Source organism: Sorex fumeus, unplaced genomic scaffold (genome assembly GCF_029834395.1).
Source record: "Sorex fumeus unplaced genomic scaffold, SorFum_2.1 ptg000233l, whole genome shotgun sequence".
In the NCBI taxonomy this organism is placed as follows: Eukaryota; Metazoa; Chordata; class Mammalia; order Eulipotyphla; family Soricidae; genus Sorex; species Sorex fumeus.
Window position 1 is genome coordinate 2,245,517 of NW_026606290.1, and position 15,744 is coordinate 2,261,260.

Below are 15,744 nucleotides of genomic sequence, written 5' to 3' on the forward strand. Positions count from 1 at the left end.
CGGGGATCGAACCCGGGATCAGCCGGCCTTGAGCAAGACAAACGCCCTCCCCACTGTACTGTCGCTTCAGCTTCTCCTGTGGCTTTTTAACCCTTTGTCTCACCTACTCCCAGCAACTGACCAATCACATCCGGGACACCCTGCCGGGCCTGCGCAACAAGCTACAGAGCCAGCTGCTGTCCATTGAGAAGGAGGTGGACGAGTACAAGAACTTCCGCCCCGACGACCCGAGCCGCAAGACCAAGGCCCTGCTGCAGTGAGGCCCTCCGCCCGCCCCCACCTCCAAGGCGCTATCCCTGTCCCCTGCCTCCCCCCGCCCTGCACCCCTCACCCAGGGCTGCTGCTTAGCTCAGTCTATCACACGCATCCCCCACCCCGCGCTCTCCATGCAGGATGGTCCAGCAGTTCGCAGTGGACTTTGAGAAGCGCATCGAGGGCTCCGGGGACCAGATCGACACCTATGAGCTGTCGGGGGGAGCCCGCATCAACCGGATCTTTCACGAACGTTTCCCCTTTGAGCTGGTCAAGGTATGCGGGGTCCATGGGGGCAGAGGGAGTGGGCAGAGTGCCCCCACTGGCTAGTATCCACGGCCTCTTCCCAGCTTAGTGCCCGGGGGTCACTTCTGGAAGTGTTCAGGACACCATAAGGAACCTGGGTGCCTTTTTTTTTTTCCTTTTTTGGGTCACACTCAGCAATGCTCAGGGGTTACTCGTGGCTTTGCACTCAGAAATGACTCCTGGTGGTGCTCGGGGAAACCACATGGGATGCTGGGAATCGAACCCAGGTTGGCACATGCAAGGCAAAGGCCCTGCCTGCTGTGCTATCGCTCCAGCCCCTGGGTGCCCCTTTTGAGCCATCTAACCAGCTGCAGAGATGAAGATTTCTAGTTTGAGATTCCATGGGAAAATCACAGAAGCTGACCTCCTGGTGCTTCACATCCCTGGTTTCTTGGCCTCCTGGGGGGGGGTCCCCCTTCACCCCCAGCCCACCCCCTTCTCTTGCTCTCCCCCACAGATGGAGTTTGACGAGAAGGAGCTCCGGAGAGAAATCAGCTATGCCATCAAGAACATCCATGGCATTAGGCATGTATTGGGGCCAGGGAGGGGGATCTGCACTCCAGAAGGTGGGGGCAGGGGGCCCTAGCGCAGGGGCTCAGGGAGGAAAGGGACTCCCCTCTGGCAGGACCCCAAGCCCTAGTTCCCCAGTCCTCACCATCCCTCTCTGCCTCTCTGGATTGGCTGGGAGGCAGCGTGGAGGGCCCTGAGCCAGACGGGTACCTGGCACCTGCTGCCCTCCAGCAAGACCAGCTGGGCAGAACCCAGGACACAGGTGGGCAGGGACATACCCTCTGGACTTGGCCCTCCTGCCCTTCCCCAGGTGAGCAGGATCCCCGCTCCTAGCCCAGGGAGGCCCGGGGACCTGGGGATGGGTTCGTGCTGGGATGAGGGGCCTGGCACTCACCCCTCCAGACGCCCCCAGAGCCCCGTTCTCCCGCCTCCCGCCAGTCAAGCAAGCCTGGGTGCAGGAGATAGGTGGTTCTGAGGCGCTCACCCCTCAAATTTGGATAGCCACAGCGCGCTTCTCAGCCAAAGTTGCACCACCAGGGTGGCCAGGGGCCCTTCAGTGCTGGGCACTAGTGTGTCCAAAGTGCTTTCCCAGGGGTTCAGTCACAAGGCACAGCGGGGTTACAGACAGTCGCTGCATTGACCGAAACACGGGGAGCTAAGTCTCTCGTGGTCTTAAAAAACAAATGCTGGAGTCCCAGGAAGCTTAGCAAGAACCAGGGTGAGGAACGCAGCTGCCAGGGTGGGGTTGGCTCCCAGGGTTGGCCTCACGTGTGTGACAGCCGGGGTTTGAACCAGCTCTGCATCACCCCAAGACTGCTTGGTGGGGGCCCATGGGGCCTCTGCCACCCCCGGTGCTGACAGTTGAAACTCCCCACAGCTAGCTAGAGAGAGACATGCAGAGAGAAAGACAGAGAGAGAACAAATCAGCTTGGCGGCTTTCAAACCATCCCCAGTCACAGATGCTCAGCCTGACAGAACCCCCAGAGAAAGCAGAGTGTGTCCAGGCCCGCCTGATCCCACCCTCCCCACCCCCCACCCCCCCAGCACCCCACCCCCCCATGGCAAGCAGAAGTGCCATGTCCCCGCCCATTTCACAGACTGGGACACGCGAGGCCAGAGTCGGGCAGTGGGAGGCCGTGGGCAGAGCGGGAGCGGCAGGGGCCCTGGCCTGGCTGTCGTGCCCAGCCGGCCGCTAACGCTGCGCCCTTCTCCCGCTCGGGGCATTCAGAACCGGGCTCTTCACCCCAGACATGGCCTTTGAGACCATTGTGAAAAAGCAGGTGAAGAAGATCCGAGAACCGTGTCTCAAGTGTGTGGACATGGTTATCTCGGAGCTAATCAGCACCGTTAGACAGTGCACCAAGAAGGTAACCCGCCGCTGCCCGCCCTGCACTGCTGCCAGCGCCCTCCCCATGCCTCCCCGGTAGCATGTCCAGGCCGCAGCAGGGTGGCGGGGCTTGCCCCTTTGCCCCCAGGCCCAGGCGGACCCAGGGATTAGCGGCAGGAGGACAGCTCAGGGACGAGCGGCCTCGAGGGGACCTGGGGGGTTTGTTCTTGGGGGTCCCAGGCAGGCGGGGGCGGGGCCTTCTCCGGGGCCGCTCTGGGGGCTGGGGAGCACAGGACGCACATCCACAGGCCTCCCCGCCTCCCCGCTGCCCTCCATCCTCCCAGCCTCACCCCACCCTCACTCAGGACCCTCCACCGCGCTCCCACCCACATCTGGCCTTCCAGGGCTGCACCCGGGCCTGCCACCCTGGGGCGAGGGGCGGGTGGGGGGGGGCTCCCATTCCACAGCAGCTGCTGAAGCGATGGGCCCACGGTGGGTACAGCTGGCTGTCAGACGGCAGAGCTGTGCCTTGAAACCAAGGCTTCGGACTCCCAAGTCCAGTGCTCGTTTGAGTCCCCAGCCTCTTCCCTCCCTCCCCTCACTGCTGCCTTGGCTCCGTCCGTCTATCACCACCTCCACTCTTCCTGTCTTTCCTCTTCTCTCTCTCTGTCTTTCCCAGCCTAGCCCCTCCAGACCCCTCTGGGAGAGAGGCATAGGACACCCCCCCACCCCGAGGAGGACGAGGAGGGCAGGGGGAGGGCAGGGAGCTGGAGTGCGGAGGGCAGGCCAAGGCACTGTGACTCCAGGAGGCAGCATCTGCTTCCGTCTCGCAAATGAGGCCCCCTGGAGTTGTGCAGTGCACAGGTTAGGTCTCCTGGAGTTGTGCAGTGCACAGGCTGGGTCTCCTGGAGTTGGGCAGTGCACAGGCTAGGTCTCCTGGAGTTGTGCAGTGCACAGGCTGGGTCTCCTGGAGTTGGGCAGTGCACAGCCTGGGTCTCTTGGAGTTGGGCAGTGCACAGCCTGGGTCTCCTGGTTGTGCAGTGCAAGCCTGGGACCCCTGGAGTTGTGCAGTGCACAGCCTGGGCCCCTGGAGTTGTGCAGTTCACAACTGGGTGGCTGGAGGGCGTGAGAGGTAGGGAGTCAGTTTAAAGCAAGTGCAGGAGGCCCCCGGGGAACCTAGATTTGAACACCTGGTGGGGGGAGGGGTTGGGGGACCCGGCTGGGTCAGAGATGGCATCTGGAGAGAGGGGAGCGCAGGCTCAGGGCTCAGGGCAGTTGAGTGGGGAGAGGGTCTGAACGCAGGGAGGGGGCTGGTGTGGCGGGCCAGAGGCTTGTTCCCTGGCAGCTGCCCCCCGCCCCCCACCCAGCAGCCCCGGGAGGCGGCGTCGGAGGGAGGGCCTGGCCCATGCTCACCGTGTCTTCTGTTCTCTTTCTCTGTGTCGGTGTCTCTCTCTCTCTCTTCCCCCATGCCCGTGCCATCCTCTGCCCCACCCCTGCCCCTGCTTGGCTCCTCCCCCCGGCCCCGCCCGCCCCGCGGCTGCTCCTCACCCCCCACCCCTCCCCACCACTCCCCGGGTGCAGGACGGGCCTCTTCACACCTGACCTCGCTTTTGAAGCCACAGTGAAAAAGCAGGTGCAGAAGCTCAGAGAGCCCAGTATCAAGTGTGTGGATATGGTGGTCAGTGAGCTCACAACCACCGTCAGAAAGTGTAGCGGAAAGGTACGCGGGGGGGCGCTGGGCCGGCCCTTCCCCACGGCCTCCTGCCGGCACCACGGGCACCGGCTCGCGGGACGTCCCACGCCTGACCTCCCGCCGAAGCCTCGGCCCCACCCGGGCGTCTTGGGCTGCCCCCTTTGCCCCGTCAGAATGACCGCGGGCTGTGAGGAGGACAGCCCCATGTCCCGGGCTCCAACTCCAGCCGGGCCCTGGCCTCGCCCGTGTGGCCCTAAGACGGGGTATCAGCCGCGTTTTACCGAGGAGAAAACGGAGACTGGGGGGCCCAAGTAGTCATAGGACAGTGGGTCAAGCGCTGGTTGCGCCCGCAGTCAAGTCCGGGTCAATCTCTGGTCCCGCTCGGGCCCCTGAGCACCTCCAGGTGTGATCCCTGAGCACGGGGCCAAGCGTGAGCCCTGGTATCACTGGGTATTGTGTCTTCTCCCCACCCCTCCACCCAAAAAAATCCAGCAACAACAACGACACAAGACGGAGTGTGAGACCAAGGAGTGGGGGTCTCCAGAGGGGGAGCTATCTCAGCTTCTCAAAAAACAGTTTGCCTAAAAGCATCCTGAGATAACTCACCTTTCAGTGCTCCCTGTGAGTCAGCAACCACCTCTGAGTCATCTGTGAGCTTTTATTTTTATTTATTTGTTTTTGGCTTTTGGGGGTCACACCCGGCGATGCTCAGGGGTTACTCCTGGCTCTGTATTCAGGAATCACTCCTGGAGGTGCTCAGGGGATCCTATGGAATGCTGGGGTTTGAACCCGGGTAGGCTGCACGCAAGGCAAATGCCCTCCCTGCTCTATCCCTATCTGTGAGATTTCATATGTCTTTCCTATTTGCCTACTTTGGGGCATTTTGAGGACTTTTAGCCAGATTGGGAAGGCAGCTTTTGCCTAGGGAAGAATCTGAGAATTTTTTATTGGGCTGGAGGAATATTTCTAGAATGTAGAACAACTGGAATCTAGGGGGAAGGGCAGGAGCCCGGCCCCACTGTAGTCTCAGAAACCTCTTTTTTTTTTGCTTTTTGGGTCACACCCAGTGATGCTCAGTTACTGCTGGCTCTGCACTCAGGAGTTACGCCTGGCAGTGTTCAGGGGACCATATGGGATGCTGGGAATCGAACCCGGGTCGGGCGCGTGCAAGGCAAACTCCCTACCCGCTGTGCTATTGCTCCAGCTCCTAGGAGGGGTATTGTTTGGAGTCGACACCCAGCCGTGCTCAGGGCCTGCTCCTGGCTCTGCACTCATGTATCACTCCTGGCTGTGCTCAGAGGACCATATGGGATGCCGGGAATTGAACCTGGGTCGGCGTGTGTGAGGCAAACACCCTCCCCGCTGCACTCTCACTCTAGCCTCGAGGAGTTTGTTTTTAAGCTACCTTAAATCCATTTACAAAAAAGACCAGCTTTTTAGAGCTTCTTTTTTTTTCCCCCCATGAGAAAGATCACACAGTTGCAGTTTGAAATTGGGAAGTGCCGGTACCAGGTTGAAAAGAAGCAGCCGCCCTGTCTGCAGAGGTCCACAACCTAGCAAGATTTCTGCGCGTTTCCTGCAAAACGCTTCCTTATAATGATGTGAAAGATTGATGTGGGTTTTCTTCTGACCATCCAGAATTAGTATAAAAACCGTCAAACAGCAAGACCAGGGGGGAGAGAGAGAGAGAGAGAGAGAGAGAGAGAGAGAGAGAGAGAGAGAGAGAGAGAGAGAGAGAGAGCAGAAGCTAAGGGACTTGCAGAGGCCGAGCCCGATTCGTCCCTGACACTGTGTATGGTCACGCAGCGCCAAGGGCAACCTTAGTGCCAACGGTTCTGAGACCCCCCCACCCCCATAAAACAAAATACCAAGTATCAGGGCCAAGGGAGATAGGTGGGGGACATTTGTAACATATGAGAGGCTGAGTTTGATCCCCCATCACCACATACTCCCACCTGGCACTGCCCAAAGAGGCTGTCGCCCCACCCCCCACCCCCAGCCCACACTGCTGCTGGGTCTGACCGCTAAACAGATACCCAGAGGAAATGCACAGAGAGGGGCCAGAGCGATAGTACAGCAGGGAGGGCACTTGCCTTGCATGAGGCCGACCCAGGTTCCATCCCCAGCACCCCATATGGCCCCCCTGAGCACCACCAGGAGTGGTCCCTGAGCTCGGAGCCAGGAATAACCTTAACGTGGCCCGGTGTGGCCCCCAAACAAAATCTGCACAGAGAAAGCAAAGCTGCTACCACTCCACATCCCAGAGAGGCAGGCACGCATCTGCCACTTTAAATGCACGGAGTCAAGACTTCTTTTTTTTGTTTTTTTTTTATCTAGGAGTACTGCTATTTATTCAGCCACTGATTAGCTGATTGAATTGGGCATGAACTTCACCTTACCTTTTTTTTTTCATTTTTTATAATTTTTTTATTTTATAATTTTTTTTATAATTTTTATAATAATATCGCTGGAGCGATAGCACAGCGGGTAGGGCATTTGCCTTGCACGCAGCCAACATGGCCGACCCGAGTTCGATTCCTCCGCCCCTCTCGGAGAGCCCGGCAAGCTACCGAGAGTATTCGATATGCCAGACACAGTAACAACAAAGTCTCCAATGGAGACGTTACTGGGCCCGCTCGAGCAAATCGATGATCAACGGGAGGGCCTTTACTTTTACTTTACTTTATAATTTTATTTATTGAGTCACCTTGAGAGCAGTTACAAAACTTTCGGGTCTAAGTCTCGGTCATACGATGAAACACCCGTCCCTTCACCAGTGCCCGTTCTCCACCCCCAACAACCCCAGTATACCCCCATCCCACACCCTCCCCCTACCTGTGGGGCAGATGATTTCCACATGAATCTCTCTCTACTTTGATCACATTCAATATTTCGACACCAGACCCACCATTATTATTTGGAATTTTACCCCAACACCCAGATCTGCTGAAAAGCTAACCAGACAGTTGTGTTCTATTGCTGGTTATGAATAACATAATGATGTCACGTGGCTGCAGTAGTGGCCGCACGATTTTGAAACTCTGAAATTTTAACATCGGAGTTAAGACTTCTTACTGAGCAGGTCAGAGGAATTTGTATGTGGCCACACAGAGAAACATGCCCTCATGGGGCAGGGGAGATTCCACTGGGTTAGGGTCCATGCCTGCATGCTTCATGCCCTGGCCCCTTCTGGCCTCCTGATGAGCACTGTGGGCTCCGCAGTTTGAACACCATAGCACAAGACCGATGGACACATTGGCGGCTTTTTAACTGAACCACTGTCAGGTTGACTGACTACTGTGGGGAGAGGCCTGTGGGCACTGCCCGGGAGCCCAAATCATGTCCTTGAACTGGTACATTCTACTTCCTGTAGGGATGTGCAGTATTCAAACTTTTTCTTTTGGGAGTGTGTTGCAAGGTCTGGGTGCAGATGCTGCGCTTACCTCTTTGTTCCTTGTGGCAGGGAGCACTCCCACTGGTGCTTGGGGGATCCATGCAGTGCCAGGGATTAATCCAGGGCTCCCACATGCAGAGCCTGCCCTGGGCTCCTCCTATTTTCACTCAAGGGAAAAATTTCTAGGGCTGCCTAACCCGTGGATGTCAGCATTCACTATTTTTTTTCTTAATTTAAAGGAAAGTGTATTTTATTTTATTTGGGGGGCCATAGCCAGCATTGCTTAGGGGCATTTCCTGATTCTGCCCTAGGGAGTGGCCCCTGGCAGTTCTTGCCCGGGGCACCGTATGTGACGCCAAGGATTGGTGTAATGCAAGGCAAGCACTTGAACCCCTGTACAACCTCTCCAACACGGCAGCCACAATTAAGATCACTTCTCAACTTTGCTCTTAAAGAGGTTTTTACCAGGGCCAGAGAGAGAGTCAATGCTGAGGGCGTTTGCCTTGCACACAGCTGACCTGGATTCCATCTCCGGCATCCCATATGGTTCCCTGAACACCACCAGGAGTAACCCCTGAGCATCGCCGGGTGTGGCCTCAAAACCAAACAAGACCCCCCAGAAAAGGAGTTTTTTGCTAATTCCCCCAGTCTTTCTCTCCCCTCCACACACACACTGTTAATATAGTAACGCCAGCTTCTTTCTCTTAAAACATAGTTTTGGAGGTACAGCGGGTAGGGAACTTATTTGCCTTGCATGTGACTGACCTGTTTGATCCCTGACATTCCATATGGTTCCCAAGCCCCACCAGGAGTGATCCTTGAACACAGAGCCAGGAGTAAGCCCTGAGTGCTGTCTGGTGCTGCTAATCCCCCCCCCAAAAAAAAAGCATTTTGAGGTAGCATTATGCAGTGGTCTATAGAAACATTTAACGATCGCATCCTAGTCTGGGGAATAGACCTATTAGGACTGACCTCACCATTTTCCAACTGGTAAACATTCCAGCTGTCTCCAGTTTTTTTCAGGATGACAAATCACCTATGGTAAATCACTGGTCCACCTAAACGTATCGGTGAACTTCTATAATTTTGTGTTTTCTTTGGGATTGTTTCCGCAGGATAGTTCCTGGGGACTGATTCCTGGAGACAGGCGTTTACCCACCGTGGAGCACTTTGCTGGGCCGGAGAGGGGGCTCAGGGGGCCGGGGCACAGCTTTTAGGTGGGGAGACCCAAGTTCAACTCTAGGCACTGCATAGTCCGCTAAGCGCCTGTAGGAGAGAGGGCCGAGCAAAGTTGCAGGGAATGGCCCCCGAGTGCCCCCAACTGTGTCCCTAAAGCCAGGGCAAGCACACACGTTTTCATTCGCATGGCCCAACACGGTGTTTTGTGCGGAAAAGGCGGGTTTCAGACACGAATATATAGTAGTGCTTGAGATGTAGAGGGAATGTGAGTTTCCACAGGCAGCCCCCAAATTGCTGATCAGGGCCAGAGCGATAGGACAGGGGGGAGGGTGCTGGCCTTGTGTACGGCCAACCTAAGTTCAATTCCTGGCACCCTGTGTGGCTCCCTGAACCTCACCATGAGTGATCCCTGAGCTTAGAGCCCAGAGTAAGCCCTGAGCACCGCTGACGTGACCCAGAAAACAATTAAAAATGAAATTGCCGATCACTGTTTTACGAGAGGACAAGGAACATAGGAGCTTTTTCATTTTTACCAACTGCAGTCGTGCTCACGGTGTTTTGTTTTTTCGGGTTTGGGGGCCACATCCAGCTGTGCTCATGATCTCTTCCTGGTTCTGTGTTCAAGGGCGACTCCTGGTGGTTCTCAGGGTACTGCGTGTGGGACCGGGGATCGAACTCAGGCAGCTGCTGTCCTAGTCCTGTGCTAAAGTGCCTTTCCCCACCCTGCGCTATCTCTCTGGCCTCCCTGTTCAGATTTCCTATGTGAGCAGGGATGTTTCTAGGAGCAGAAAAACTATCAACAAAAACTTAAACAAGAAGCTTTACAATTACTTGGAAAAGGAAGAGGAGTCAGAGCAACTGTACAGTGGGCAGGGCATTTGCTTGCACGTGGCCAACCCAGATTTGATCCTCAGTATCCCACATGCGCCCCAGCCCACCAAGAAGTAATTCCTGAAAATTCTGGGTGTGCTCCCCCACTGCAATTATTTGTACAAAGAATCTTGATTTCGTTAAAGAAGGGTATTTTTTTTTCTTCACATAGCCAAGTGCACCCACCTTTATTTCTTCTTCTTCTCAAATGTTCTAAGCTCAACAAGTCCGGGGTCACTGCAGGGCTGGGTGGGCAGGGTGCGAGGCCAGGGCCCTCCCCCAGTACTGTCTCTCTCTGCCCCCAGCTGGACCCATTTCCCCTCCGAATGAAATCCGGAGCTCAGACTTGAGCGTGGACATCCCCAGGGTGGGGGGGAGGGGAAGGCTCTGCTCAGACCCCATTTTACCCAGGGAGAAACTGAGGCACAGAGAAGGTGCTGAGAGGTGCAAGGGCTGCCTTTGAACCCTGAGTCACATGGCTCCCGGGGCCCCTGTCCCTGGCCACCAGCGGAGGTGCTGCGCGCCCTGCCAAAGTCTGGGAGAGAAAAGTTCCATTTGGAAAACTGGCTCGAAGTCTGGGACGTGTTCTGAGGCCGCCGGAATGGAAAAAGATGCTCCAAGGAATGGAGCGACTCGGAGAGGGCCCGAGGCCGCCCTGTGGGCGGGACACGTGTCTGCCTGGCTGTGGTCAGCGCCAGGCGCTAGGCCCTGGAGGCACTGGTCATGCTCTTCCGCAGACCCCTCCCCTCCCTCCCTGCGCCTCCCCGCCCCTCCCTCTGGGAGGGAGCACTTGGGACCCCTCAGGGGAGGCCTGTGGCGTGACTCAGCTCCCCATCTCTGCCAGGATTCAGAGATGGTGTGTGTCCCCCCCGCCCCCCCGCCAGCTTACAGGGGCCACTGCCTGCCCCGCCCCGCGCACCCCCACCCACGCTGCGACTGCCCCTTCCCCAGTGCCCCCTCTCCCCGCTTGGCCCCATCAGCCACACCCCCGGTGGAGCCAGGGTCTGGAATGTGGCATCTTCCACAGCCTCCTCCCCCGGGCTGGCTTCCAGGCCTCCTCTTCCTTCCGCCTCTTCCTGCTCTGTCTCCTGGGCCTCCCTTGCCCCTTCATCCCCCTTGCCTGGGAGCCAGGAAGCTCTCCTCCCACAGAGGGGTGCCCGCCCCGCCCTCGCATTACCTGCCTGGGCCCCACGTGGCCATCGAGTGGGGAACTTGGGCCAGCAGGACAGAGGGGTGAGGTCCCCGTCCTGGGGGGGGCAAAGGGGGCGGCCAACACATCCATCCTTCATTCTCTCCCTCCCTCTGCATCTGCCCTCAGGCCAGTGATCACCTAGCTGGACAGCAGAGGGCCCGGGTGGGTGCAGAGAGAGCCCCAAACCACTCTGGGGGTGGCAGGGCAGGTTTCCCGGAGGAGGTGGCCATCCCATGGAGTCTGGGAGCACTTGGGCCTTGAGGGCGGGGCTGAGAGCAGGGTGCAGGTCTGGCGTGGTCTCCGCTCTGACAGCGGGTATAAGCCGGGCGCCCTGCAGGGTGCTTTCCCGAGAGGTGGGCCGCCTGCTGGAAGCCAGGCAGACACGCCCAGAGTGGACCCAAAGGGGAGCAGCCCTGGGTGGGGTCTCCCGAGTGGGCTCTCCCCAGGCCCCGTGGGCACTGCTCATGCTGCTGGCGCCCCCACTCCGCATGTCCCCCACCTTGCATGCTCCTGCGTGACTCCCGCACGCCCCCCCCCCCCCCGCCCCCCGTGTGATGCTGGTCAGCTCAGACTAGGAGCATTGCCTGTGTCAGGCCAACTCGGGGCAACTGTCTCCCCAAGCCTTGAGAAGGTGGCGGGAGTCCGGGGGAGGGTGGCGGGGGGCCTCCGGGGGGATCTGTTTCCAAGACGGCGGCCGGGAGCCCAGGGGGTGCCCAGGCCCATCCGCCCAGGTGCCCAGGGAGGCCAGCGACGAGGCCCTGGCACCAGCGAGACCCTGAGTTGCTGTCGGGAACCCGCATGGGGGCAGGGGGGGTCTCCATTGGCATGGTGCCCGCAGCCTCTGGGGCGCGTGGATTCCCCCCTCTCTCGGGCGTTCCGTGTGCTCCCCACTCCGTGCCTGGACCCTGGTGGGGTGCGGGTGCTCCCTGCCCACGGCCCCCCCGTGTACCTGGCTCTCTCGCCTCCACCTTCCCAGCTCCAGCAGTACCCCCGGCTGCGGGAGGAGATGGAGCGCATCGTGACCACCCACATTCGGGAACGCGAGGGACGCACCAAGGAGCAGGTGAGCCCGGAGCCCGGCCTCTGCCCACCCTGTGCCCGTCCCGGCCTGCCCTGCCTGCTAGCTGTGCCTCAGTCTCTCTTTCTCTCTCTCTCTCTCTCTCTCTCTCTCTCCCCCTCTCTCCCTCTTTCCCTCGCCCTCCCTCTCTCTCTGTCTCCTCTCTTTGTCTCTCTCTCCCTCTCTCTCTTTGTCTCTCTCCCTCTCTCTCTTCCTCTCTCTCTCTTCTCTCTCCCTTACACACTCCCTCTCTCTCTCTCTATGTCTCTCTCTAAGGGTCCCACCTCTCCCCTCCTCGTAGATCCTGAGGCTCCCAGCAAGAGCTGAGCCCATGTCATAGCCCTGCATGCCCCTCAGAAGCACAGAGTCCCTCTCACCATTACCAAGAAATTGTCCTCATACTTCTTTAATTTTTTTCCTCTTTGCTCTGCTGCCAGGGTTGACAACCCCAGGGTTTCAGCCAGGCCAGGTGTATGGGCCTCCACCACACCACACCCCCATCCTTTTGGGATGGAATGGCAGCCCAAGAACCATCAGTTTTTGCTCTTGACATTTTCTTTTGCTCAGAGATTGCCCTTGTCTGTTTCACTTCCTCCCGGCCATTGACTTTTCCACTGGTTTCTCATTTTACAAGCCATCCGGTATCCATGTGTGTCCTCTGTGTGTGTGTGTGTGTGTGTGTGTGTGTGTGTGTGTGTGTGTGTGCTCTCTTGAAGAGAGAATTAGCACAGTCAAGCTAATTCTCAGAGCGTGTTGCCTGACAAGAAAGGGATACTGGTTCACGTGTCCACCCAGAGTATAGGACTAAGTCCACCTTCCTGCACATGAGACTGTAGCAATGTTTACTAATGATCCGATGTGTTCGGAAGGGGTCTCATCCCCTGAGGTTGTCAACCCTGGCAGAGCCCTTCTCTACTCAGGAGGGTGTGTCCGGGGATGCTGTGAACAGTCCCCGTCTCTTCTCCGACCACATGACTCACATTTCTCACCCATTCCTGAGCCCTTTGGTCCAGACTCTCTGTTTGGGGGCTTCAGGGTCCTGGGTTTGCTGCTTGCGAATTTGGATCTGGGTTGCAAGCTTGTTCCTCCCAGCACTTCCTGGGTTTGAAACCCGTGTGATGTTTCTCCCCTGCCCGCTGCCCCGTGTCCTGGAAGGTCATGCTGCTCATCGACATTGAACTGGCCTACATGAACACCAACCATGAGGATTTCATCGGCTTTGCCAAGTGAGTGTTCCCAGGCCGGAAGCGCGAGGCTTCCTGTGGACGTGCCCATGTGTGTGTGCGTGCTGTGTGTCGGTGCCTGCGTGAGTGTGGGTGCGTGCCTGCAATGGTGCGTGTGTCTAGGCGGGAACATGTGTGCTTGGCGGTGTGTGTCCGTGTGCAGTGAGGTGGAGCAGAGGGGTTCTGAGACGCTCCCGTCTCTCCCTGTCAGTGCTCAGCAGAGAAGCAGCCAGATGAGCAAGAAGAAGGCTTCAGGGAACCAGGTGAGTGAGTCCCCCATGACCAGGCCGGGATGGAGGGTGCCGGATGGACCCCGGGCTCTGAGAGCCCCTTCTTCAAGGCCAGGCACCCACGGCCATGGGGGCCAGGGAGCCACCAGCCGCTGGCCACCAGCCTCCCACTCTGCCTCAGTAACCCTCTCTCCTCTCTCCCGATGCTTCTCGTGGTTGCTATGGTTACCTCTTTGCAGGATGAGATTCTGGTGAGTACCAGGACTGGGGCTCTTGGCTTGTGTCGTGGGAGGGGCGGAGGGCCTTGTTTATCCCGGGGCTGTGCAGGGGCAGGAGGGCACCCTTGAGCTGAGCCGCTTGCACACGCCAGCTTATGGGTATCCACACGTGCTCTGAGGCGAGAGGCAAGGCCACGCTGCCCAATCCTGCCGTTCATGCGCATGAGCTGAGCATTTACTTCCAGCAAAAATGGACTGTGTGGATGGGGGCCGGGGTGTGTAGAAAATGCCTGGCGTGGGCCTGGCACTGAGTAGGTGCTTCTTAAATATCTGTGGGTGGGTGGACAGATGATGGGGGCAGTTGAATGGATGGATGGGTGGGTGGGTGGTTGGGTGGGTGGATGAAAGGGTGGATGGATGGATGGATGGATGGATGGATGGATGGATGGATGGATGGGTACATGGGTGGGTGGGTAGATGGATGGATGGATGGATGGATGGATGGATGGATGGATGGATGGATGGATGTGTACATGGATGGATGGATGGATGGATGGGTACATGGATGGATGGATGAATGGATGGATGGATGGATGGATGGGTACATGGATGGATGGATAGGTACATGGGTAGATGGATGGGTGGATGGATGGGTGAGTGGATGGATGGATAGATGGATGGATGGATGGATGTGTACATGGATGGAGGGATGGATGGATGGGTACATGGATGGATGGATAGGTACATGGGTGGATGGATGGGTGGGTGGATGGATGGATGGATACATGGATGGATGGATGGATGGATGGATGGATGGATAGATGGATAGGTACATGGGTAGATGGATGGGTGGATGGATGGGTGGGTGGATGGATGGATGGATGGATGGATGGATAGGTACATGGGTGGATGGATGGGTGGGTGGGTAAGTGGGTGGATGGGTAGGTAAGTGGGTGGGCGGGTACTTGGATGGATGAGTGGATTAATTGGTGGAGGAGAGGGTAGATGCATAATGGTAGGTGGATGGATGGTGAGTGGGTGGAGGGATAGATGGGTGGGTGGGTGGGCACTTGGATGAATGGGTGTATGGATGAAGCTGACTGGTTGGTGAATAGATGGATGTTTGGGTAGATAAATTGGTGAATGTATCGACGAATTAGTAGATGGACAGTTGGATTGGTGGATGTTGGATGGATGAGTTTATGGGTGGATGGCAAAGACAACGTTTCTGAGCCACCACCAACTGCTGCCGAGTCGAGGAGAGGGCAACATGTTGGGAGCTCTGCCTCCCCCTTCCTGCCGAGCGGCTCATCGGGAACATTTTGCATCCCTGTTTCACACATGAGCTCTCCAAGGGCCGTGGTTTCTTTGAGATAATCTGGTAATCTGGATATTTGTGTGATTTGGGGCTTTGTATCTAGTTCCTTCCTGCCCCCCACATGGGAAAGGTCTGGGCCTGTCTTGTTCATCGGTAAATCTTCAGCCCCAGCCTCATGCCTGGTGCTCAGAAAGTGTTTGATCGAAGGAGTTAATGAGTGTCATACACCCAGGCCACATGCCCCTACAGGCGGGTCTTAGAGCGAGTGGAAGAGGAGGTGGGAGGAGGCAGGTGGGAGTGAGGGGAACCCCTGGGTGTAGGGACTCTGGAGCAAGGAGGAGGGTGGAACTAGGGGTGCAGGACCACAGGGTGGTGAGGTTGACTGGTGCCACCCTGGGACGCAGAGTACCAGAGGATGAGCCTGGACTTCAAAGACAGAGCTGTCAGTCTGGGTAGCCCAGAGTCCATCCCCGGGGTCCCCCAGCATCATCTGGAATGACCCCAAGGGAAGAGTCAGGCCTGAGCACCATCAGGTGTGCCCCCTGCTCTCAAAACAAAACAAAGGAGCTGGAGAAATAATATAGCTGTAGAGCACTTGCCTTGCATGTAGTTGACCCGGGTTTGATCCCTGACACCCCATAGGGTCCCCTGAGCACCACTGACTAAACCCTGAGTGCAGGGCCAGGACTAACCCCTGAGCATCGCCAGGTGTGACCCTTCCGGAAAAAAAAAAAAAACAAGGAAGCAACAAGACTCAGAGAAGTTCTCACGGAACCAGGAAGAGCAGGAAGAACCCCCGGGCGCTGACTCTCAGGGCTGGGGTTGGGTCTGGGGCAGCCAGACAAGTAAGGAGGTACCAGGATCCAAGAGGGGACTCCGAAGGAAGCTGGTCCCGGGTGTTCTTTTTTTTGCTTTTTGGGTGCTCAGAGGACCATATGGGATGCTGGGAATCGAACCCGGGTCGGCTGTGTGCAA

At 57.5% G+C, this 15,744-nt stretch overlaps 1 protein-coding gene across 3 annotated transcripts in view; it reads left to right on the forward strand.

Annotated features, from left to right (window-relative positions):
- DNM1 (dynamin 1) overlaps nt 1-15,744 on the forward strand; it is a 48,252-nt gene that overhangs the window by 18,514 nt on the left and 13,994 nt on the right. For 2 of the 3 annotated variants that reach the window (XM_056108832.1, XM_056108830.1), the window contains exons 7-14: nt 114-256; nt 393-528; nt 1,016-1,083; nt 2,297-2,435; nt 11,700-11,786; nt 12,936-13,006; nt 13,215-13,266; nt 13,473-13,484. In XM_056108832.1, coding sequence (XP_055964807.1) covers nt 114-256; nt 393-528; nt 1,016-1,083; nt 2,297-2,435; nt 11,700-11,786; nt 12,936-13,006; nt 13,215-13,266; nt 13,473-13,484 — 708 coding nt within the window. Of the gene's footprint in view, nt 1-113; nt 257-392; nt 529-1,015; nt 1,084-2,296; nt 2,436-3,976; nt 4,116-11,699; nt 11,787-12,935; nt 13,007-13,214; nt 13,267-13,472; nt 13,485-15,744 lie in introns of all 3 variants that reach the window. The other variant, XM_056108831.1, reaches the window with a different exon arrangement.